This window comes from Bemisia tabaci, chromosome 3, assembly GCF_918797505.1.
Source record: "Bemisia tabaci chromosome 3, PGI_BMITA_v3".
Classification (NCBI taxonomy): domain Eukaryota; kingdom Metazoa; phylum Arthropoda; class Insecta; order Hemiptera; family Aleyrodidae; genus Bemisia; species Bemisia tabaci.
This window is the reverse complement of record NC_092795.1, coordinates 9,117,188-9,144,233: the sequence shown is the minus strand read 5'-3', so window position 1 is coordinate 9,144,233 and position 27,046 is coordinate 9,117,188. Positions and strand designations below refer to the sequence as shown.

The 27,046-nt window shown below is 41.7% G+C and overlaps 1 protein-coding gene across 3 annotated transcripts in view; it reads right to left on the bottom strand.

The window, feature by feature from the left end:
- Positions 1 to 27,046, bottom strand: part of LOC109031006 (uncharacterized) — a 357,064-nt gene that overhangs the window by 89,980 nt on the left and 240,038 nt on the right. For all 3 annotated transcript variants that reach the window (XM_072297718.1, XM_072297716.1, XM_072297717.1), the window contains one exon: positions 22,081 to 22,119. In XM_072297718.1, coding sequence (XP_072153819.1) covers positions 22,081 to 22,119 — 39 coding nt within the window. The remainder of the gene's footprint in view (positions 1 to 22,080; positions 22,120 to 27,046) is intronic.

The following is a 27,046-nucleotide window of genomic DNA, read 5'->3' as shown; positions in this document are numbered from 1 at the left end:
GTGCTCCCATTTCCCGGAACTAGTACCGAGTTTTGGAGCTTTTAAGATTTTTCTGAATTTTTCCCGGAACTCTTTAAATTCCGAAATGTTCCGGATCTTTTGCATTTTCCGGAACTTTTGAAAAAATCTATAGAGGATCCCGGAAATTTTGACGGACATAGATTGAGAGCACAATGGAGATGAAGGAAGAACGACAGACAGAGAAATGTCGTCAAAAATTGCCAAAAAAAAGTCTATGAATCAAATAGTCCCATTGACATCATCATCTCACTTTAGTTTCTCCACTTTTCAGAGAGTGGTGCATCTCAAATCAACTTCCTGTTGTCCTGGAATGGACCCAGACCGGTAGTACCAATAACTGCCTAGAACGGATGAAATAGTGCATCGTGACAATCATAAATCCATTCATTTTAAGTGGAGACTTAAACGCAAAAGTAGGAAAATAAGCGAATCCGGGAACGGAAAACAAACACACGCTAGCACTGATCTTGAGATGGGAATTTGGATGAAATAGGGCATCATGACAATCATAAATCCACTCATTATCAGCGGAGACTTAAACGCAAGAGTAGGAAAATAAGCGAATCCGGGAACGGAAAACAACACAGACTAGCACTGATCTTGGGATGGGAATTTGGCGTAAATTTGGCGCGGGTGTTGTAGGCAAAGTAGGGACGAGTGTAGTGTATGTAGTGTACGTGTAATTCGTCGAGTTAATTACAACGGCGAATGCGAATGCGACTGCGAATGGGGAGTCAGGCGCTCGTCCAATAGGCGGCTTCCCAATAGTTCCCGCACCCGCTCCAACCTGGTGACGGCCCGACACGAGCACCGCCACGCCAAACCGATCCACCTATCCTCTGATGCCGCTCTCATTCTAATCCCACTTGAACGTATTTCTACCAAAAGGAACTATGTGCATTAAGACGTGAGCCCTGAGATCCATAAGAATAAATGCACAACAGGGTTCACGTCATAATGCAAATAGTTCCGTTTGCCAGAAATACGTCCACTTGCGATTCATCGTGACGTCCGGGTTTCTTCGAACGATTCTGCTTAAAATTGCGAAAACGGTAGACAACTGAGCAAGAGGACTTATTGACCTACATAGGTTATCTACATGGGAAAAGTATGGATCTTTAATACGGCAAAAAGAAAGTTCAAACTGACTTTGATATTTAAAAATTGGAATTCGAGAGCCTTTTTCACTGAATATGCATAAAGACTAGTTTTACTTCAAATCATTAATATCTCAATTATTTAAAAAACTGCACTCATGCGCCATGATCTCCAAGCCCCTCATATAGAGTTACCAAGGTCTAGATCTCTAGAGGCCCAAGTTTACAAGAATTGATTTTGAATAATTTCGATTTGAAAAATAAACTTTGGCAGGGAGTCTGCAACGTCGCAAACCGAGATACGTGGTCTGGTAGATTCACCGTCGATACGTGCTTTTTGCAATTATGATTCATCTCTCTTAAATATATGCTACTTGAACCAACATCTTCTAAAAGAAAAGAACGATTTTCAGGAATTACACTCTTCTCTTACTATGAGTCTGCAAGAGGCCCGAAGACCTGACAACGAGGCCCGGTCGGCAGTGGATCCAGAATCCTTACCACGGTCTAGCGGTGCAGCGAAAGACGCAACGGCCCTGTTTGCATATTAACTACCAGTTATCACCCGATATCTGTCCCTCTGTAAATCACGCCGCGCCGCTGCTGCGCTCTACCGGCCCAGCGCCGCGTCTCACGCACTCCGGCCACGTAAGTACTTCCGCGCGCGTGAGGCACCGCGAAACCCTTCTTCGCATCCCGGCGCGGCGGCGTGGGAGTGAGTGCAGATAGCGACTAGCTAGCCAGCTCCTATAATCGATTCCTTCCCAGGCGATCGCGAGCAAGTGTTTGTTTTACTCCAGGTTAGCAGCCGTCTGGAGAGAAGTAATACTCCACCAGCAAGTATTTGGACGCATTCACGCAAAAGAAGTTTAACTACACAGGGTTGGAGTGCCCATTGCAATGGACTGATTATTGAAATCTATAGACGAAGAAGACAGAGGGACAATGGAGTGATTCCATTGGTGGAAGCGGGTGGTTGCAATGGACAAAAATGGTAGACTGACTAACGGCAACACGAGAGATCCTATTGTTAGGTCAATATTTCCCCCTGAATCTAGAACAGCCACCCGTGTCAAGCAATAGAAGCATTCGTTTTCCCTTTGTCTATAGCTTTGTCTATTAATTTGAATAATCAGCCTGCAGGGAAAATAATGGATATCCAAGTGCTTAAAGACTAGATGGATACTCACAACTCAGCATATAGGAAACATGAGACTGCCGATTCTTACCTGAAACATGATACAATAAAATTAGACAGCTGTAAGAACATTTACAATTGTATACTAGTTGCTGGCACCAGAAATAAAATCTGAAAATTGACTAAAGAACTAATTATTCTAAAATGCCGTGAATTGTGTTCTTGTGTTACGTTTGGTTGATATAGGAAGTGGAACACAAACCAACCCAAATTTTGTGATGATTTTGGTACAGTTTTTGGTTTTAGCGCAGAAAGCAATGGAGGGACTGGGAAACCGCAGAGTCAACCACGAGGGCTTGGGTTATTTTGTGTTTTACTTCCCATATTAAACAAACTAATGTGTTGAGTTTTCTCTCTGTGACGGAACCAAGTACACGGACAGGTTCAGACTTCATTTCGCAATATGGAAATACTTTTCCTGGCTAATTTTAGAAATATTGTATGTGCACACTTAGCTTCCGTATACAGAAAGATGACTTTATGAATGATGCAAAAATAATGTCTCCTTATTGTAAAATGAGGCCCATTTATGACAGAATCTAATTTTAACGTGGAGTCAGCGGCAAAGAAGTTATTTCTAAAAAAAAAACCAAAGGACTTGGTTCCTTGCCGCTAGAGTCTGTTCATTTTGCATGCATCGTATCACCAATCGCCCGAACAACGCGGGGAACTTCGCGAGGAAACAACGCTGGTCCCTGGAGACGACGAGATCCATAGGTGCACTGTGCACCGTGCGTGTAGTGTTCAATTAGTGTCAATATTATGGAGTGGATCTGAGCTCCGACACCAGGAACAATGCGCGAGTGTGTATCAGACTTGAACTATCGATAAAGAGCATGTCGAACACGCGACCGCGGGAGAGCGAGGTGGGCGCAAACACCGGAGCATTGAAACAAAGCGCGTTTGAACCGAAAACAAACGGAGCGAATTACGAGAAAATGTAAATTAGGAAGCGACTCCCGACCGCGGACCCCCCCCCCCCCCCCCCCCCCGATGGCCCCGGTCCCCGAAATGCGGGTGATAGGCACTAAACTGGCCAGATAATTGTTGTCTCACTTGGATGCCGGATCGAACGGTGGGAAAGTTTCGATGGAGTTTTGCAGTGCTCCTATTCCATGCAGTGGCGTGGCGTGAATTGCGATATATCGAGTGTTGTGGCATTTAAACCTATGTAAAAAGATCGATTATCAGGGTGTTCGCAGCGAACACCTTAGTAATCGATTCTTTACCATAGTTTCAAATGGCGAGATATCGATAATCGATTATTCACGCCACGCCACTGATTCCATGTCCGCCAAAAGTTCTGGGATTCGGAACTTTTTTATTCAAATTTCTCCCGCTCCATAATCGTCAAAAGCTCCCAGAAAGTTCCGGAAAGTGCAATTATTCCGAAAATTTCGGGAATTTCCACAGTTCCGGGAAAAAGTCTGGAAAATCTCAAAAGTTCCGGAACTTGGAACTAGTTCCGGGAAATTGGAGCACTGAAGTGTGAATACTTTTTTTGCTCTTGATAGAAAACTCAGAGATGAGTTTCTGGCGAGTATCGGCTGGAACTTATACGCGGATCCAAGAGGAGACGTGGGGGACGTCTGCCCCCCTCACCCGTTCGCTCGAAAAAGAGAAAAAGGAAAATAAAATAAATGAAGTGGGAAGGAACGGAGGAAGAAAGAGGGAAGGACGCTTATATTTGATAATAATTCATGACGAAATTGACGAATACTGGATGTTAGATGCTTTAAAATTTCGAAAATTTTCTGGGGAAAGCTCCCCAAACCCCCTTCCACCCTTCTTCGTTTGAGGTGACTGGTTCCGCCTATGGGCTAGAATCTCGTGGAGACGACGTATCAGAAAAGAACATGTCCTGATTGCATGACCAAACGGCCTGAAAATTCCTAAAATCTCTCGACCCTTTTTTCATGAATGATTTGGTGTAAGATCGAGATAAACTTTTTTTATGAGAAACTTTCACGTTCGAAACAGGCGGCAACAGAGGGGAGCTCGCATGTAAATCGAGTGTCAATTCATGACAAGCAACAACAACAGTCAACAACCAACAAGTTAGGGCCTAATCGGCAGTTATGTCATTTTTATGCTAATCGTCCTCATGGTGGCCCGCCCCCTCCGCCCTTCTCCTCCATGCGGCACGGGTCTCGGAGGCCAGATGTACGGCCAATTAGGGGCCATGGCAGAAAAGCCTTCGATGCGTTTTCGCGGACACAATGAAAAAAAAACCCAATAATAACCAGCTAAGTAATAAAGAACTGGTCGGACACAGGCTTAACATGGTGTTGAGACAAAATACCATTCCATCTATAAAGGGTCCCGGGGTGAAATGACTTACACAACAATAAACGTGTTCATCATCGTTTTATGGCAGATTGAATGTAATTTTGACGGTACATGGGAGAGCTGCTTTTTGCAGATGAGGAGTGGGATTTTTGATATTTGGGTTGAAAAATCGGAATTCAAATTTTCGTTGTAAACTACAAGTATAGTATTTCAAACTGTGGGTTGCAAGGGCTCGATTTTTTTTGCGCCAATTGAGGACGCATATTTCGATAAAACCGAAAAAATTAGAGTTACGAACGTATGGCAGGTGATTTAAATTGCTTATTCTCAAAACCCTGTTTAATCGAGCGGCAAACGTCAGATCGATGTACCGGTACTGGTTTGATTTGAAATTTTTGAGGTTTTTTATGCCGAAATGTAAAAAAAACATCGCTCTAGGTAGTGGTGACAAAATTGCAATCTGAGCTTTTTGGCGACTGAGGTTCATTTTTTCGTGAACGGGCAAAGATTCACAAAGTTCCATGATTTTTTATTAATTTTTTTCACTCTTATACGCACTGTGCAATAATGATTGGACGGACAGGACTTTTGCCCTAGGTGCTTCGGTATTTTTTTTAAAGGGTGAAAAGATTCACATTGATGCACATAATTACCGAGCCCCGAAGTGTAGGGACGACCACTCTCTCTGTATGATTATTGCGATAATGACGTCTCAATAATTAAAGTCAGTATTTTGAAGGGGTTATTTTCAAAAATCACTTCTGGTTGCTGCACCATGTCTCAAGGCTTGAACTCGTTCGAGAATTGTTCTCGGATCCCATAGCGGGAGCCCTGCAGAAACAAAGCCTGTTAGAGAATGAATTGCACTGACTGCAGCTAGTAATCTTTTTCAATTTTTCCATTCTGATGTTTTATCTTTTCTTCACTAAATACTAAATTATTCAAAGCAAGGTCCGTGGTGGGCAATTATGAGGCCCACGAGAGATAAGATTTATTAAGGCACCAATCCAATAATTGCTGGCATAAAAGCGAACGAATTAAAGCGAATCTGCACTCCGCGGTGCGCCAGTCGGTCAGATTTTATATATCTCATGAACCTATGCATATATGAGTGTACACAGGGTGCTCCGTAAATCTATGTCGGTAGCTGCGTCTTCCACATACAATCTTATCTTACACCGTTGCATTTGAGCAAAGTTTTTAAAAAAATACGGATATTGGCAATGCTCTGGGTTTGCTACACTTTTTCTCCTCATTTTAAAACCATCTATAAATCTCCAAACTAGGCAGCCTGACGCAGTAAAGATCGATTGTTTTACGTTCATATAAATGGAAGAAATTCGATGTTACTAACGTGTCGAAATCGCCACTAAAAAGGAACCAATCCTCTGTAAGTGGTATTGAGAAAAAGGGGTTGAAAATATTATTGATTCATGATATTAATATACACTGGAAAGGAAAGTGGAATAAAATGGATTAAAGTTTCGTATTCTAATTTGATCAAACTTTTCAGATTGTGTTCGTCGGAGATTTTAAGGGAACTCTCTAAGCACTGAAGTTGCTTTAATCCCTGGCGGTTTAGTATAAAATTTTGATCCAGAACATGACAGATAAGAATTGTGATTGGATGCATTTATGCTAAAGGAGACTATGCTGCCGTGCTAAGGAAGAACGTCGTATGAACATTCGAGAGTTGCCAAATTTCCCTCAATAAAATGTTCATTTTTGAAGAAAGGTACGAATATTTTACCTTGAAATTTTCAGGAACTTTAGATGAAATTGCAAAGAAAGGGATCGGAAAAATTGGAAAGAAAATGTTCATAAGTTCATCAGGAAATTCGTGTTTTTTCAAAGGAAATTTGGCAACGCCTGGATGTTCTTAAGACTTTTTTCCTTAGCACGGCAGTGCAGGTCACGTATTCAAATCGCGTTCCTGCACCACGCTTGAGCGACCCATGGTCGAGCGCACTTCTTTGTGGGTGACCCTGTAGTTATACGCGGCTAATTAAGTTGTTTTTTCACTCGGGAGCTAGTGCCGTGGCCGGAGCCAGAAGAGGGCGAGGAAGGAAGCCCGGCCCGGCATCTACATAAACCCACAACGAGATGGCTCAAGTGGAGAACGCCCGGTAGCCAGAATTGTGGAGAAATTTTTATTGCTTTTAAGCTGTGCTTTAAGCCCCCGACGCCCGGCTCCCGACGCTCACTCCTCTGACGGACCGTTTCTCCCGAGCCCCGTAATGGAGTCGTAACTCCGTACGCTAATGTGCGCTTCTACGGGGTGATTTCCCGATCCGGGTCCCACGCGGCGCCACGGTTCACGCACACGTCGTTGAGCACGGAGAGGAGCGAACAGAACAACGGAAAGAACAATTGGATTACATTTTGCAATAAGGAACCACTATCTCTCACTCTTCTAAAAAAGCACCTTTCTGCGTAGGGAAACCAATAGCGTATATGCTGTTTCTGAAATGAGCAAGAAATAGTGGTTCCTTATTGCAAAATGTAATCCACTTGGATTGCATTTTGCAATGAGGAACCACTACCTCTAGCTTTTCCATAACAGCACTTATCTGCATAGGGACACCAATAGCGTGTATGCTGTTTCTAAAATGAGCTGGAAATAGTGGTTCCATAATGCAAAATGTGGTGCTATTGGACCGCGTTAGCAGGAAGGAACCCAAGTCACACCAGCTATTGCCAAATTTATCCGGGCAATTTAATTGTTTACAAGACGTTTGTGAGGATTCCTTTGAGACTTTTGAGGAATATGCTTCGTACTATGTAGAAATTCACTTAAATTTGGACAAAAATGTGCACAGTCGTTTTCATGTAATAAATTAGATTGCCCAGTTAAGTTGACAATAAGCTGATGTGGCTTGGTTCCTTTTTGCTTAACGCGGTACAACTGAGAGTGCAAGTATTTGAGGGTTTCATTTTCGGCAAAACTTTTATAGGATTAACATTAATTAGGAGAAACTCAGTTATTAGAAAGGAGAGAAGGGTGTCAAAGCTTCAATAAGTCTCCAAAAATGAACTAAATTTGATGAAATTCACCAATATTGACCCTTGCAAAATCATGATTTAAATGCAGAGAAAGGAGGAGGAGAAATTGTCACTGCCCTCTTTAAATAACGCCTCTGATGTCTATATACCTGATATTAGATCTGCAAGTAGACTTTCGGGTGGAGATTTGTGAAATTTCTGTGATTGCTATTTTGCGAGTATGGTAAAAGTAGGGTACTTTACTTTACTGCGGGGAAAGTATGGATGATGAATCGATTAATTCACATTGGCTCGGGCATCTCAAGCTTCATACGACTGCGAACACCATAAACTTGTGGACGTCTTTGGCGGATAATTCAAATCAAGATTAGAATTTTCGTCACATTTGCTCCTAGCATCTAGAGTTTTACTCGAATTTTATACTTAGAAGCTCTCAACGTAAACGATAGGTTATGCTTTGTGCTTTTAGCAGTTTTAGCCTTTACGTGATGCAGTGGTTCTTTCACCCGCTATTCCGCATTTTTTTCACGAGGAACTGCCATGCGTACTTGCGCGAAACTGCGCCTACTTGCAGAGTGGGTATGAATTTACGTAACAACTTAATATATGTACGAGCACAAGTCGTCGCTCCTCTGACGTAAGAACGTATCTATATTTCCACTTGAGCCTCAAAAAGCGTGGATCCATACGTAAAACACGGCTCACGAGGAAATCGAGGTACGCTTTTGCGTCAGAGGGGCGTAGATTTGCCTAAATTGCGAAGCTGCAAGGTCGTTTATGCAGCCCGACACGCGATAGGGAATCTAGGACTTTACAGGCCACGGCTTGTGAGCATTGTTAAGTAGGTGCGTTTTTTATTAGTTCCAAGGAAGCGGCGTGGAATAATTGCGAGTTTATGGGTTTATGGGTGTTCTCTTGTTCTCTTCACGTCGCTTGTGCGCAGAGTCATTTCGTCGGCCTCCTGACTAAAAGACGCAACTAAACTTGGCGACGGATCATATAGCTCAGTGCTTTCTCGGGCTCATCACTAAGTGTAGTTACGCCCTTTTGTCAGTTAAGTGACGATTTGCGCGAAAATCTGCGTTGCATCGAGCCTGCGTTCAATATTCTGATGTACTCGTGGAAAAAATATCGAACGCATTTTTTTTAAGGAACACGTTATTTCCACGAAAATCTGACTCGAACATTACTCGGGGTGTGCAATGAATTGGACGTATTTCTGCCAAACGGAACTATGTGCATTATGACGTGAGCCCTGTCATGCATATATTCTTATAGGTCTCAGGGCTCATGTCTCAATGGACATAGTTCCGTTTGACAGAAATACGTCCAATTGAGGTCTTCGAGACTCTTTTTTCGCAATTTTTATTCCTGTGTGCTTCCTAGGTTACTGTATACAAGGCTACGTTAAGAACAATGATGGCACACTTTGTGCTTGGTTACGGTCGATTGTGCGAAAAATAACGCAAGGCTTTTGTTGTAAATCCTTACAGACTCGCATCATTCTTGAATCTGAACACACCTTGAAATTTTGTTGATTTTTAAAAGCTTCATCAGCGTGAACGAAATCTAATTGACGGTTGAAAAAAAATTGAACGGATTCAAGTAGAGTCAGTCTAATTTCAGTTGCCTGACTAATACTTATTATCTCTTAGGCTTCATTTTTCAACAGAGACAAGTTTCAGCGTGACGTCGCTCAATTTTTTTTCAAAAAAAAAAAAATAAAACATCAGACATTTCTTCACCGGTCCGCCGAATTATTAGCAGAAGAAGAAGAAGAGAAAAGAAAAAAGAAAAAAGGAGGAAATGAACTGTAAAAGAATAATGAAAGGAAATATTTCAAGTTAAGGCAGTAAGGGTTTCATACTTTGTGAATTGGTTCAAATCCGGTTCTGCGATACAAGTCAGTGAGACAAGAAAATAATTTGGTACATAATTTGACTTAAGAATTTTTCATTTAATTTATACAACTACGCTTAATTAATTTGAATACGGCGACTGGTCATTTAAAAACATCTAAATTGCACACCTCTTCCTTACGATTTGAGAATGGATGAGTAGTTTTATTGAACCAAATAAAACTGGCGCACAACGTGACTATTAGAGGACTTGTGAGGGGCAAAGAATAAAACCTCAAGAGAAACTATTACATCGAGATGCCACCATTTCTGAGAAAAGCATCTAATGTCCTTGAAAGAGTCGAAAATAAGCCCTCATTTTCTGAGAGAGCACTCTCTTACATCTCATTTTAACTCCCATATCACCGCTCGTTTTTAACTTGTTTCACATTTGCGAATCAACATAACTGGTCGAGGTCTTTTAAAAATGCACTCTGCTCATACAAGAGGCAAATCAACTTTTCACAACGACTATTTCGTAGACTTTCCAGATTCATGGGAAATAATTCCTGTTTTTATGATCGAAAAAGGGGGATCGAAGGAGGGGATTTTAAAGAACGATAAGACTTTTGATGAGTGTATATTTCTGAGCAGGAGTTTTGATTCTAGTGCATTTTGCATCCGCAACTTTTCCACGTGTTCGTTGACCAATTTTCAAGAAAGTTTTTAGCTATTTCGCGATTCACTGGAAAAAAGTCACATGGATTTAGAGTCCAGACTCTTAAAAACATTGACAAGAAAAAATACTCTTGACTCGATCGGACTTTTTGCTTATGGAAATCCGCCTAAATCAAGAGGCTCGGCTCTTCGATCCAAGGAAAAATCTGATTGAATCAAGAGTATTTTTTCTTGTCGATATCATTAAGAGTCTGGACTCTACATCCAACCGACTTTTTTTCCAGTGTTTCAGAGTGACATACTGAATTTGCCTGTCGTAAAATATCATTTTTGCTCAAGTCTTCCTCCATTTCTTTTTCTTTTTTCACTCTGTTTCTTCATCTGCATTTTACTATCCTTCTTTTTCTCTCTATTTATTATGCATAAAATCCTCCTGCCCGATGTGACAACCCTCGAAAACATCCGTGCTGGAGGGGTTGGCGCAGGGACGCCCGAGACTTGCTTAAAGATACGCGTTTTAATTAAAAAAGTCATTTATTCATGGATTGTTAAAACTGATCACCGATAGTCCCCGACCTGATAATGGACCGCGCGCTCTCCGATTCTCGATATTCGATACTTTCCACGCGATACATAGCCTCGACGATCGATACCAATCGATGGATCGCAGCGCGGCCTAATGGAGCATTTGTGTGGTGTTAATAAGCCCATATTCGAGGCGGCAGGTGCGGGGGCGGGGTGGGTGGCAGGAGGAGGAACAATACGGAAACTGGTCGTGCGTGGTTCCCAGGACCCACGGCCGCGATGCCGACGCCGGCTTGTGCGAAAATTAAACGGCTTCACGTTAATTTTTTTATGAAATAGGATAATATTTGATGAGTTTGACAACGGCGCGCCGTGAGCGGCTATGTTTCACCGTGTAATGCTGTGTTTACCGTAAACAAGGTCGAAAAAGGTACCTCTCCTGATGTAACCCAATTTGTTGCCATCGTTGGCGGGTTTACTCCCTGGTTTTAAAGTTTTTTTTTAAGGCTCCGCAATTGAAGAATTCAGTTTTGGGAAAAGAGAGAAGGAAATTGCTCGAATGGAAAAACCTTTTATTCATCCTCTACTTTTGAGGTACACAATTTGCAGTTTAAAGTGTGGTCCGAACGCAAGTATCCGAACACATAATTTCACAATTTTAAAATTAAAAATGGTAGACCATAATTGACTATCCATGACATGAAGAAATGTGTCTACGTAGAAAATTTAAAGAACAACGGATACACCGATGCAGAACTTTGTCTAGATACATGTTATCCAAACAATGTCTGCTTGCTACTGCAAGAAGATGAGCTACTTGAGGTCGCGGAAACACACCTTTCAAACAGATAAAGAAGAGTGCTAGTGATGCCTGGATTCTTGATCGAATATGATTCTCATAAAATCTACAGTACTATTTGCTAGATTTCCCAAGGATCACAGTAAATTAGGAGTCTAGTGACCGCAAGCATTCCTTTCTTATTCGTGCACGGAGCAAAAAACTTCGTGCGTGGGACCCGAAGTTTAGGTCATATGGATCTCTGAAGTTTTCGGATTGAGCATCCAAACACGTAAGGTCCAGCTGCTGAGGTTTGGATCACACATCTGAAATTTCAGTTCTTACATCTGAAGTACTTCGGTTTTCACATCCGAAAAACTTCGGTTCTCACTTCCGAAAACTTCGGATCTCACATCTGAAGCACTTCAGATGTAAGAACTGAAGTTTCAGATGTGTGATCCGAACCCCGACAGCTAGATATTAAGTGTTCAGATGCTCAATCTGAAAACTTCAGAGATCCATATGACCTAAACTTCGGGTCCCACGACCGAGGTTTTCTTCTCCGTGTGGACAGTGCTTTTTTAAACCTTCCGTCATATTGCGCCGACCTACCTCACGGGGTGAACGATCCTCAAGATGCGACCACCCCTTTTCTTTTCTCTAAGCCTGCGATCATCTCATTACGTCCTGCATGAGCGCAAACTGCTTGAAATGCGAAGGATCGAACTTCCCACAGGACTCTCAAAAGTTCTGTGACGACGCAACCCTGAATGAGCCGTAATGGCGGTTAGCAGACGCTCGAGAGCGGTGTTTCTCGGGCAGCCTGTAGTCTGAGCAGTATCGCACCATATATCATGGGCCGCGCGAGTGAGATTGGATCACCTGATCGCCCCACACGGTTCGCACGTAGCCCCGTTCCCCGTTCCCCGTTCTGGTGGCACAGAGCCGCTTTTACGCCGCCGCCGCCGTGTGTTCCGGCCTTCCGCTACCACCGATCACAACCTTACCTTATAAATAGCGTCTCAAGTGCTTGACCCCACCGTGTTGCGTTTGTAGATTATTGCTTCAGGTCATGAACTCCGGGATCGATAGTGTGGATTTTGGATGTTGAGCCACGGTGGGAAAGGGAAGGGAAGGGGGAGGGGAGGAGGAAAAGGAAGAGAAGAAGAATTAGAAGAAGGAGAGGAAAATTCAGAAGAAGTGGAAGAAGGAGAGGAAGAAGGAGAAGAAGAGGGAGAAGAAGAGGGAGAAGAAGAAGTGGAAGAAGGAGGAGGAGAAGAAGAGGATGAAGAAGTGGAAAGAAGAGAAGAAGGAGAAGAAGGTTATGGGAAGAGAAAAACCGGACAAGGAAAGGGAAGAGGAATGAGGACGACAATTAAGAGAGGAAGGAAAATAGAGGAAGAAAACCAGAGAGAGAGAGAAAATGGGGGAAGAAAGGAAATAAAGGTCATATGGATAAATGAAATAAGGAAGAAGGAGGGGGGAAGGAAAATGAGGTGAGAAATAAAGCAAACAGGAAAAAAGAAGAGAACTAGGCAGACAAAGGAAAGAGAGAAAGAAGGAAAAACTGGAGTTCAAGTCTGAATTGATCATTTGAACTCACTCGTCGAATATCAGGAGTCAGGAGTAAGCGAATTGCGAAGACTTAAATACAATTTTTCAAGTTTTGTTCTTTAAAAGCTACAAAATGTTCCCATTGCGAGGAAAGCAAGTGAAATGTTGAAGTCTGCGTCCTGCACCCAGGAACTTAATTCCGCTTGGGAACAGACAAACAGATTAAAATATTTTTACACGCATATAAATTAACTCGGATGGGCCTGACAAATTCTCGCCCGTTCATCACAATAAAGAGAAACATTTCATGAAGCGGGTCTATACCTCAGCTTCCCGGAAATCACGGAACTGTAGTCTCAAAAAACGACAAAAATAATGACGTCACTCTGCCTCAGAAATTGTACGGACAAGCAAGCACACACCATCCTTCTACTCACGCTTAGTCTCTCTCTGTTTTTTATAACCGTGCGTTTGAGTCTCTCGAGTATTCTCGCTTGACCACGTTTTAGCATCGACCTACGTTAACTTTGGAGGGTGTAGTGTGCGTACAGGACGGTAATTTGGGACTAGATACGCCGCATATCGAGGGAGAGATCTACTGTGCTATCAAGAAACGACGTATGAGCATTAGGATGTTGCCAAAAGTCTCCCTTAAAATATGATTTTTTAAAGGTTTTTTTTTATTTATTTTTGGGGTGAGTGATGACATAAATTTTGTACATTCCTGCATTCTTCTAATCTAAAATTCGTATATACTATATATGAAAACTACTACACTTACCACACTATACTTTATACGTGTTCAAACTTAGTTTTTGAACTTTTTGGTCTTGATTTCCCCGCAAAATAGTGTGGATCCAGCACTATTTTACTTCATAGATTATATTGCGTTAAAAATTCCGTGATAAATTGAAGAGAAATATTCATAAGTTTTCCCGGGGATTTGATTTCATAGTAGGGAGTTTGGCACCGTTCCAGAGGCGCATACAGCGTTTTCCATTAGCGCGGCAGTGATGCACGTCCACCCGAAAATATTCAAATGAAGCATAATTATGTTTTAATTTTGGAATCCGGGGTAGGCGGCGCGATGTAGATCTGATTATCATATTTTGAGCACCTTGCATCAAGAAGAACTTAGCCAGTCTCTTTTTTTTGTCAATTAGATGCGAAAATTGAAAAAAAAATCGTTAGAATCTATTTTAAAGCGACGGAATTTTAGATTGAATCGCGTACAAAATTGTCTGAAAATTTTGGAAAAATATATTCACAATTTTCTGAGTAAATTCGGTTTTTATCGAAGGAATTTTAGCAACGCCTGAACATTCATGCAGCGTTCTTCCTCAGCACGTCAGTACTATTCGTTGCTACGATAGTTTTCGTTGTATATAGATAAAACCTCTCTCATGGCCTGTCTGGATTGATCCGTTTCTAATGTTTCCTTTTTGAACAGTAAACTGAGCAAAACTGAAATTTGAAATTTTGTGAAAATCTTAGTCTCTACTTTCTGACTTTCCCGCGGCTGAAACATGTCGTTCACGTATCCTCAGGAGAATATGGGAAATCTCGCAAGAGCGCAGAGGGGTTATTCGCTCTCTTTGTTTAACCGTGGTGATGCGACGTTGCCACTGGATTGCGAAATTGGCTGGCGGCGGCCGGCGCGCGTCCAGATCGCGGATTAGCGTCCTTTTGCCCACTTCACACGATGCTTAGCGCTGCTACGGTATTTTCTGCACCTCATAATGTTGCAGATTCCCGCTTCACCTGACCGCTACCGCGGCACTTCACCACCGCGCCGGCACGAGTCTTTTCATGTGGTCTTCAACGACGCGTTTCTTTTGAAAATCTGAATCGGCACTTTTCCTGTGGTTTAAGTGCATACACAAAGTACCAGGGGGCACGCCCCCGAAGGCGCCTCACACCTCAGGTTTTGTGCGTTAAAGCATTGCTTTTATGATTTTATATTCTGGGAAAAGAAAATCAGGGGTTGTTGGATGCTGTGGACATCTCTAATTAATTGTGGTACACTGGAAAAAAAACACATTGGATCTAGAGTTCAGACTCTTAAAAACATTGACAAGAAAAAATACTCTTGATTCGATCAGATTTAAGCTTAAATCAAGAACCAAGCCTCTTAATTTGAGCGGATTTCCTTTTGATTTAAGCTTAAATCTGATTTAATCAAGAGTCCTTTTCTTGTCAATGTTTTCAAGAGTCTAGACTCTAGATCCAATGTGTTTTTTTTCCAGTGTAGTACCCCAATCGATTGTCGTATAAAGTGCCCTAATGCATTAGGTTACTAATACAAATGTTGCCACATACTACCACAATTAATTGAAAACGCCCATATTATCCAACAAATTAGCGCGAAACGAATTGGGATAGTGTCACAGTTTAAGAGGATAACCCCCAACCCCTAACACTTCTTTTCCGTGTTAAGTCATACTACTCGGAGTGAAATTAACTCCGAAATGAATACGGCATTTTTAAAGGTGACTGTAAATTATTTCCTTTTAACAGGGGCGGATCTTTTTGGTCGCTGTACTTATAATGTGAATTTTCTTGAAGATTATGTTCGGGTGTTCATCACTCACTCGACACTTGGACCGACACGCGAGGCGCCACGAGTTAATCGGGAGAGGAATTTGACGGGTGAACCGGATTGTACGGGCTCTGCGACCGGTAGCCAGCTCGGCGCACGGACAACATCCGTGCTTACATTTTACATTCATCGGCCGTAAAACGTGCAACGTAAAATTGATGCAATTAAACAATCCCGCAACTGGCACAGAAATCCAAGAGTTGTGAGTGGTGAGTGGTGATAATTCGTCGCTCGCATTACCGCACTCGTATGTTTATGCAATGAGCAGGTTGCTAGTTGCTGTGCCCCTCCCCCTCTCTCCGTCTATCCACCCCACTAGCCGTAGAAGTCAACTTCTGCGTTATGATTTTAGCATGATTTACCTTTTTTATGAGTCTGAACTGTTCTTTTGATTGGATGGTTTTCTCCGGGAGGAGGAAAAAAAGCTCACGACTACTTTGAAGTTTTTAACTCGTTTAATAATTCAACTCAGCTAACGCCAAACTCATAGTATTCAAGGAAAAAAAGTCAGTAGCTACAATCAGCGGTTGGTATGAAATGCCGTGCGATAGTGACGATGACTACTGTGGTAGATGACACAAAGCTACCCCGGTGGTTACAACTGCTATGGTAGCTCCTTAAACAAACCGAGAATTGTCGTGATAGTTTTTGTAACAATCTACCACGGTAGTTATTGTAACTTGTACGGTAGCTGGCGTGTTTGCGACGACCTGCAAGTTGCGGTGACTATCTTTTTTCCCGTGTTCAAACGTTTTATTTTATTTTCAAACTCAAGATGATTGCACTTTTCTATCCAGTGGCGTGGCGTGCTTTGCGACGTATTGAGTGACTTGTCATTTAAACCTATGGAAAAGGATCGATAAACAGGGAGTTCGCAACGAACACTTTAGTAATCGTTTCTTTGCCTCAGCTTCAAATTGGGAAAATATCGATAATCGATCATTAACGCCTCGCCGATGTTTCTATAGGTTTTATCATTTGGAAATCATGCGTCAAGCCCCCAAAAATGTTGTAGACTTAGGGCTTCTTCACGAAAGTTGGCACTATCTCAGAAACCGATTGAAACAGAATTCATATCGAGGATTTTCGGGTCAAGCGGCAACATCGGAGAGCCTCAACCTGAAATTGCAACCTGAAGAAAGGTGCACTTTAACGACAGTAAAGACTCGCCTGGGCTGATTGAAGGCGCTTACAGCGAGCAAAAACGTAAAAGATGGAAAAAAGAGCGGCAGAAGGAAGAACAATTGGACGGGACTCAGGTAAATTAAGTAAATTGATAGATTCCAACCAAGAGTTCATTACGAAAGAGAGCAATCAAAAAATCAGGGACCAAGCTCCTCGGCTGCGATACATCGCAATACTATCGTATCGAGAAGAGAAGGCTCTGACGAACTTTCGATATTTTCCTAAACTAAACATGCCTCCTTACTTCCATTCTCGTAACGTTGTCCTTACAATTAGTTACCTAGTCTCGAAGAAATTTTCTCTACATTATATAATATCAAAAAGAAAAAAAAAATTAAACAGAGAAAGAGATTCAAAACCAAATGAAACGCTCTAATTTTCTTATATTGTAAAATATCTTGATTATGCCATCTCTGTGCAGAGGAAAAAATTCGAATACGGTGATTACATCGAATGATAATATCGATGGCTAGATTCAAAATGTGCGTATCTGCATTGCAACGCTTTAAAATCTCATCCGACTACGCTCTATTTTAAGATAAAACAACGATATATCTCCTTGGAAGTTTCTGCGAACATGTTCGATTGAGTGAAAACAACTCCAAGAAAATTTTAAATTTCAAAATTTACAAAAACTGTCGGTTTATTTTGTTTTTTAAAAATGTAAACTTAAAATTTACAACGTTGCAGCCGGAGATAAGCACATCTCAATTTTAGTCATCGATAATATGTTTTCCAGAGGATAGGATCCAAATTAAAGTCATCTTGGTGAAGAAACCAAGAGAATTTTTTATTTCTGTTCGTCTCCTGGACATCAATGGCTTTCATCCCGCGTGTCCCAATTCCTTCTCTTATTCGAGAAAAATTTTTTGTCACCCTCACTAGCAAGTTAAATTTCGTTTCCTTGCTGCACGTGTCATGGTTACTGTCTCTTCGCTCATCTCGATTAAAATTTCGACTTCGACCTATCGCCCGGCGACTGGAAGTGTGGTCAACGCGAAGGCGACTCATTAGAGGGGCCGCATATTAATTTGGCGGGACGGGGCGGGTAATGGAGAGATGAGGAGGAAGAGGAGGAGAAAAAATGGAAATATTTGTAAATCACGAAGTCACGGTGGTGCTCAATCAAGGACATCGTGAGCCCGCGCCCGGCGCTCCAACTCGTCATTACCGGCGAGTCGCCAGTTTTGTCCGGGCCGCGCAGCCGCACTATTATTTCCTGGACGCCTCCCTCTCTCCTCCCGTAAAGTCCCAGTCCAAGTCGGATTTTACGCAGCCGAAAGGTTAATTTTCAACTCAGGGACTCGACGAATCAAACTGAATATGATAAAAAAAAGTCTATTACTTGCACTGCCGTGTTAAGAAAGAACGCCGTATGAGTCTTCAGGCGTTGACAAATTTCCATCAATTAAAAACGAATTTTCTGGGAAAATTGTTAATATTCTCTATCCAATTTTTTACATTATTTTGTTCGTAATTTGATCAAAAATATTTGAAAATTTCAGGGAAAAATGAGCATTTACTTTGCAGACATCCTATCATAGATTAAATTTTAAAAGGGAAACTAATCTGCCGTGCTAAGGAAGAGCGCCGTATGAGCTATCAGGCGTTGTCAAATTTCAATCGGTAAAATGCAAATACCCTGGAAAAACTGTAAATATTTTTCTTCCAATTTTCAGATTACTTCGTTCGCGATTTGATCCAAAATGTTTGAAAATATCAAGGAAAAATGGATATTACTTCCTTCAACAATACATGTTTTATTCGGAGAAATGTGGCAACTCTTGACTGTTCATACGGCGTTCTTCCTTAGCACGGCAGTGCATTAGGATTCAGTAATTATTTAGTCAGAACCTGCGATAAAAAAGAAGGGAATTGGGGGAGTATTCATGGGAGGTGGATTGGAAGAGGAATTAAAGGGTGCAAAAAATTGCTGTGAAACATGTATTTTGTTCAAAATTGCTTCTGGTCGAAGGAGCGTCATCTACCATAAAATGGTTATGACGACAATTGAAAAGAGAGAAGGTAATCGGCATTTTGTGTGAATGTGAGAGGTAGAAGACAAAGTAACCTAAAGGTGAGTTTGATGTTTCGTGGTTGGTTTTACTTTGAGTTGTATTAATCAAATTTTAGGGTTGATAATTTGCTATCTCATTAAAAGTCAGACGCGAGCTGCAAGGATCGAGCCTGGATCGCATTGATGACAGTTAATTTAAAAATTTTAACAAGTTGAAGAAATTATAACAATTATAACAAGGGTAAGAAGTGAGGAATCGCAAAAACTGCGATAGATTTCCTGAACGAGAGAAGGAAAATGATTGGAACTTTCAAAGGAGAGAAAGTGAAAGGAGATTATAAAGAAACAGGACAAAGAGATGATGGAAATGAACAAAGGGTCGAAAAACGCGCTCCTAAAGCAGTTGGAAGGAATCTCAATACTGTCAGCAATAATCATATGCGACATGTGAGAAGTCGCATAAAATTTTGCGAATACACATGAGACTTAATTTGAATACGCATATAACTCGTCAACTATTTAGCATTCAGGACTCTGAGGGTCTTGCCGGACGCAAACATTTGGGAAGCGAAAAAACAAAACCACAATCCCGAAAACGATTCGTTGACATCCGGCACAGAATAGCCTGGGCAACGCGCAGAGAATTATTAATCGGTCAAGGAGCTGATGCTGTCTCAGAATTTCGAAATGAAAACTTCATACTGTGATGCTCATTGCACCAAGCAAACTTACTGACCCACAGTAAGTGGTCGACCTATGGAACAATTTTCCAAAGTTTTGGTTTCACTATACTACGCGAGCTATTCGGGAGTACATTAATACCATCAGGAATTTTGATTATCTTTTTACAAAAAGTTGACCCTGATATTCTAAATGCATTCACGCGAACCAATGATCAATTGAAATTGAGTTGCTAAAATGTTCTCAGGTTACTGTCATGCTCATGCTAGAAAAACGCTTTATGAACATTTGGATGTGGCCAAATTTCACCTTATTAAACATAAATTTCCTGGAAAACTTTAGAATTATTCTCGTTGAATTTTTCAGAAAACTTCATTCAAAATTCAAGTTTGCGTTTCTGAAAATTTCAAAGAAAAATTTTCGCGGCTTTTCTCATGAATAACCATTTCATCGAACCGAAACATGGCAACATTCGATTGCTCATGCGGCGCTTTTCCTTAGCACGGTAGTTCACCTCCTAAGAGCGCAGAGAGCGCTGAAGTCCGGCGCTTACTCGCTTTTATTATTGGCGCCTGCGATAATGCCTTCCTCGCCCCCCCTGACCCCCCTCCTTACGAGTGGCGCCCTTACCGCGAACGTCTTCTTCGCGATTCCAGACGGAAGTTGAGAGAGACTGATTGCAGCGAGTTAGGATTCGCGCTGCTCCGAGCGAAAAATGGATGAAAAAACGAAAATGAGGAGAGAGAAAAATTGAAATGAGCGAGGAGCTTTGCGATTCGTCCGCGCATTTACGCGTTTCTCGTGCCGCCGTCACAGTGGGCCGGTTCTTTCCAGTGGCGTGGTGTGCTTTGCGATGTATCGATCGATCTGCCATTTAAACCTATGGGAAAGTATCGATAGACACATTCTCCACAACGAACACCTGAATAATCGATTCTTTATCATAGCTTCAAATTGGGAAATATCGATAGTCGATCATTCACGCCTCACCACTGGTTCGTTGTCTTGTTTTCGGGTGAGAATGAAAGGACAGCTTTCGGGAAATGGTGAATAAATCAGTTTAGGGTTATGGAATAATTGAGAGAAGTATTTCATTATATCCCATACATGTTTTGGGTCCGTTGCAGTCATTGACGATTGTGCAAGTTGGCAATACTGCGTATCTTCCATTTTAAATCCATTAAAAATATACATTTTAGGTGAATTAAGCTGCTTCACGAAGAATCGATTGTTTTGCACGCATTTAAATAGAGGTAAACAGTGTTGCTAACGGTCAAGAATCTCCACTGGTTGCACCTAAAGTATGAACACCACACGAAAATCACGACGTGGAGGGGTGAACAAAATCTGGCAGGAAAACTTTGAACTTACGCCACTGAGTGGGCTCGAATTTAAAGTTGAACGGATCACGGCGTTGCGCAATGGAGGCATCGAGTTATCCGATTTGTGCGGGTACAAAAGGGTAGACTGGGGTAATTTAGGTCGATCTGACAGTCGACAGGGGGGGGGGGGAGCGCATAATGGCGATAAAAGTAATGATAGGTGCATAAGTAATAGCCGCCTGTGCCCTTTCGCCAATTCACGGAGCGGACTCGTAAAAAGGGAAACGGAAAGTAATGACGATAATGACGACGCTGAAAAAAGGGGAAAATGGCCGCACTGTTCCGGTTTCCGAGAAACACTCCGACGGGGGAACGCGGGATGGACCGGAGGAGTTCTGGGAAAATCGCAGGCCTCATCCTGGGCTTAGGAGATGATTTAGAAGACCGCGATGCAAATTGAAATGTGGCGACGGGGCGCACAGTGAGGAGAAGACGATACTCTGGTGGCTGGTGCTCGATTTTCAAAGAGTGGATCAAAATTTTAAAATTCGAAATTTTGACTTTCTTTGAGTGGATCAAAATTTCAAAATTCGAAATTTTGACTACCTTTGAGTGGATCAAAATTTCAAAATTCGAAATTTTGGCTTCCTTTGAGTGGATCAAAATTTCAAAATTCAATATTTCCATGTCCTCTGAGTAGATCGAAGTTTCAAAATTTGACTTGATATACCTACAATTGAGGACTTTTTCAGTAAAAGGGCGTATGAGTCTTGCAATGCCACTAAGATTGTGCAATTTTTTATAATGTCTGCGATAGATGAAATTCATTCACAGTCGACTTCCGTCCTTACGATAGTGAGGAAGAATTCTGAGCAGATTTAGGAAAACATTCATGGCAAAACTGTCGGGTAAGTTGCTTACAACTAGACGGCTGTAAGTTGAACAATCTTGGCAGCATTAGAGGTCTCATACGCTGCTCTTTTCCCGAAAAATGCCTCAATTGAGATTAACAGATTGGGATATTCTTTTGATTTTAACTTGTAATTTGAATGTTACCAAAAGAAGCAGAAATGTCCGGCGATCAAAAGAAAAAGCAATTTTAGTTTCTACTCGCAAAAATTATTATTCAACAATGTCTCCTCAGGTGGATCGGGACTCTATTTATTGTAATGTTAGAGGTAATCATGGCTTTCTTCAAAGTAGACACGAGTTAGTCGAACTAGAGGAAGTATTTTGGAAAAAAGGGCGGAAAAAGACCACAAATCAATGAGAATTAGCTGGATTAAGTAACTTACCATGTAAGGATTTACTCCTAATGCCAGGTTCACACGTATCTGGAAAAAAGGAAGAATCTCTCATAAGTATGCTGACACAAAACTCATCGTGGTAAAAGAACACTCAAAGCAGATGAAAAATAAATGAGAATCACTCTGCTACTCAGAGTCCGAACGCAACAGAAAAAAAAGGACCTTCAATATTTCTTCCAAATTATGACGCGTATTAGCTCTCAATTTTTTACGAGCGCAATTCATTCTGCGAAGTTAAAAGTGTTGAGTAAATATGTGCAAAAAATGCATTTACATCGGCTTGGCTAATTAACCTACTTGGCTTTTTTTCAGCGAGAACCGTTAGGTATAAGAATGTTGAGCGTCCAAAATATTTAAACGCAGGACGGGTCACTAGAAAACGGGTATTGCAATTAATTTGAGCATATTAAACTGATGAAGAGATCATGCAGAAGCTAAGTGCAATCTTAAAACCTTCCACTTTCGCTTTTACCTTTTTCAGTGATGACGATCCATTCTTAACTCAATTTTTTTTCCTTCTTTGTAAGTGAAACTTTGGTTTCAAGTTGACCTCTTTCATTATATGTGGCTTTACATTTTGAAGTTGAAAAAGTGAAGTGTAAAAAAGTCTCCATACTTTTAATTTCATGAAATAATCCATGGTAATATGCAATTTTTCATATTTTTCATTTCACTTGTGAAATCCTGGTTCAATATTACCATGCCAAGGAGGAACACCGATGCGCACTTAGACGTTGCCACATTTCTCTTGATGAAATATATATTGAAAACATTAATAGATAAATGATCAGTATTTCTCCTTAAAATTTTGAGACATTTTAGATTAAATTTCAATTAAAATTATCTGGCCTCAAGGACTAGGGAATCCCGCAAAACAAAAGTGTGAACGTATTCATACCTCGTGACCTTTCGAGTGATCCTCGATACGAAAAATCTGATTTGGATCAAACGTTGACGGAGATACAACTATTTTAACCTCGATGTCGTGTTTTTGCCTACTCAGATGATTGAAGGAAAAAGTGAAGGCAGAAAAACTGATACAAGTTTTTCAGAAAATTCGTATTTTTTTTCCTTTTTTTCTTAGGACAACATCCGATGGCTCATACGGCGTTCATCCTCGACATGGCCGAACAGGTAAAATGACCGCATTTAAATTAGAAGGAACTATATTCATTCCAACATGAGCCCTACGATCCATAAAAATACATAAATGATAGGTCTCAAGTCACAATGGACACAGTTCCTTTCGATTTAAGTGCGTCCGAATATTGTAAAGTTAGTCGATAATAAGGCAACGTGGCGTCTCAGTCGCCTTGTCGACATGGGAATCGATTGAACGTATTCAAATCCAAAGGAACCATATCCACTCAAACATGAGCCTTGAGACCCATGAGAGTACATGCCTGGCAGGGCTCATGCCGTAATGGATATAGTTCCTTTTCATTTAAATACTTCCGATTGTCCGCGGACAGGTGTAACACCCGGGTTCGACTCCCGAATAACAGCGATTGATTGGCTCGAGCTCGGAGGCGTCGCGGGCCACTCATTGAAAAGGACTTATTTAAATCTGAGGCCTTTAAATGGTTTCCCGGCCCGGTTTTGTTCATCGTGTGTTCCTGTCACGCCGGATTAAGGGCCGCTTTCCCACACGCACCGACGCTGATCGGCCCCCAAGCGTGGTCGTGCTTTGCGATAAATCGATTGATCTGCCATTTAAACTAATGGGATAAGATCGATTATCAGGGTATGCCTTAGTGATCGATTCTTTACCATAGTCTCAAATTGGGAAATATTCATATTCGATGGTTCACGCTTTGCCACCGAGCGTGGTAATCGCGTCGGATCGACCGTCGTTTTACCACTGGTATGGTATGCGGCTTTTTCAAGCTTTGGATCCTTAAGTTCCGATGGGTGGTTTTGAACAACGGCGAGGCGTGAATGATCGATATTTCCCCCATTTGAAGCTGTGGAAAAGATCGATTATTAAGGTGTCCGTTGCGAACACCCTGTTTGTTTTTACATAGGTTTACATGGGAAATCAATCGATACGTCGCAGAAAGTTAGCAATCGCAGGCAAATTGAAATCTATTCGTGTTGAATCAACAAATTAAAAAATTTTAAAGTGAAAAACGATACAGGAAGTACAGATTATTTTGCTTTGAATTCAAACATACGTTATCCCCTTCTTCTTGAATGTATGGTACCAGCTAGCACACTCGCGAGTTCGTGAAATGTAAGCAATAAGGTTAAGCAACTAAACTAACTCTTTGGTAAAGCGGAGAGTATCGCTGGATCTGAAGGCACGCTGAGGTCGTGCCTTGAATTTCTTTCCTAAAGAAACCTTTATTATATCGATGTTATTGTAATTGCAATTTGACGAATTGACAAGTACGGAGCTTGCATTGGCCGGCGATTGTGACTGCCTGCGACGGATATATCGCAAAACACGCCATGCCAGTCTGGTATGTCATGTGCCATCATTCAATTTCAAACTCGGTTTTCTCGGAATCGCGAAAATGTCGATCAACTCCTTCAACTGTAACCCTCCATCCATCATGGAGGCACCAGAAGGATTACACACAGTAGAAATGCATGCTACCAGCACTGATTCCTCGGTCAAGTCTTCGAGAACGATGCTGAACGTGTAATGTGTAACATGTAACGTGCAATAATAAGTATGCATTTCAACAGATGACAAAAGCAATCTAACGCGTGACGTCTTATATCACCGATCAGCAACAAAATCGGACGACAATTACAATCAACGCTAATGTCTCGAGTGGTCGAGGGAGACGTGGGATTTCGAGTGCCATTACGCAAAACTTTTTCTCCCGGAGTTTCCTCTTGTTTTCGGTCCATTCATTCGGAGCCCCCCTTTCCCCTCCCATCCCCCCTTCCCGCCCCCAGCGCCCATGCCTATCCGTTCGGAGCGCCGGCCGCCGAGTTCTCTTTTTTCTTCGCGGCGGATGAATTTGCATGGCGCCGTGAAATCGGGCATGACGCAACCCGTCGTGCATTTTGAATACGAACTGGGTTACCCTCTCGAATGGGCGAATCAAGCGCCGAAAATCGAGCAGAGAGGGAAAACCAAGTCGCACGAGACCGGAAAACAAGGTCGAGTGACACTCAGATTCGAGACTGGGTTGCCTTACTTTCGTTTGAATTATAACTTTAAGGTAGTGTACAACTGTGCAGTGTGCAAGTTTAAAGATTCTGTTAATTTTGGCAACGATGCCGCGCATATTCTGAGTATCACACTCACACGCGTCGAAGAGATATCCTCGCCACCGAAGAGAAGGTCTCACTTCCATTATGCGTTTTACTCTTACTACTATCGACGAAATATAGGATCTTCATTGCAAAATGAGGCCCAAATTTGTTGAAACCTCGGATTTATGGGCAGAAACCCACTTTTGTTAAAATGAAATCAAATTTTTGAGATTTTTTTCAATTTAAGACGTATTTTGCGGTGAAAGTATCACGGATTTACCTGAACGCGTCTACAGGAGGCAAGAAAGATCATAAAGTCTACATAAACTGCGAGTCGGCGGATATTTTCACTGTTGCAAATAGGAGAAGTTTACAAAAATCATCGAGTAAAAAAATGGTCAAAAACGTCGAACGGAATCAAAGTGCGTGCACTGAATGATTTTATATATGATATCGCCATACTTTCTAAGGATTAGCTGGAAGGGCTGAACTGATCCTAAACTTTTGATGTGAAGACATATCACTGTTAAAGAGGGACTGTTTCAAAATTTCTTAGAAGATGGAGGGAGGCGGAACATGGATACAGAATTAGGTCCGCCCCTCCCAATACCCTACGACACCTTAGAGTAAGAATGATCACAAAATTGAGACCACGTATACATTGCAAGCTCACTTTGATCAAACGGAGGACTAAACAAGGAAATTCAGATGATGTAACCACAGTCATAGTTTTTTCGACCTTTTACGATGCGTAATTCGCAACACTCGCGAAACAAATCTTCCAGAGAGGATTGAGCAATATTAGGTCAGAAATAGGTGCGAGAGCCTGTAATCAAGATGGGAGGGGGACGAAGGTGGCCCCCCGAGGGGGGGGGGCAAGGGTGTCCAAAGAGCGGGCTTATTCAAATCATGAATCGATTAGCCTGCGCTTGGTCTTGGATGATTAATCAAAGAAGCAGCCGGACTCTAAGGGTGGGGGAGGGGGGATTTGAGTTGGAGATGCGGACGCTTCGGCCTAATGACATCGTGATGTGTTTCTCGGTGGCGGCGGTGAATGGTGCGATTCGGGGTTGCCACATGCCGAGCTCGGGGTACCGAGGAAAAAATTCACTTACTTTTGGACGAAAAAAAAAACCCCGAAAGTTCTAGGTTTGCGACAAAAATTGCGATCTTTATTTGTTTCCTTGCAGGGGCGGTGAGCGGTACGAATAAGGGTAGTTTCATGCCAAGCACAGGGTACTAGAGAAGAAATTGACTTATTTTTGGACAAAAAGAAGGCAAAAGTTTCAGATTTGCGATCATGATTATGATTCACGCGAGCCTGATCAATGATAGCTTTGGAGACTTGAACGCTGAGGTAGAAAAGTAAACATCATCGTCGGAATCAGTTTTGGTAAAACAAATTTGTTATAACTCTTATGAATGAATACGCCTACAATGGTGAGTATGATCTTAAGTATGTACATCATCAAAGAACGCTAGAAAATGCTAACCTAAGTGTCGTAAAAAGAATAACAGGCATTATTTCTAAACTTTATACATATTTATTGACTGGAGAGAATTGGAAGAGTCTCAATTCTTGTTGAGCACCTGAGGCATTTGTGTCCTTTTGTCTGAAGATATTTAGGGAGCAGTTTCATGAAAAATAAATTTTAAAATGAAGCTAAGGTCAGTTAAGGTAATTTAATCGTGAATGTGACTTAAACTTAAAGTAAAGTTAAAATACTGCGCAATTATTTGAAAT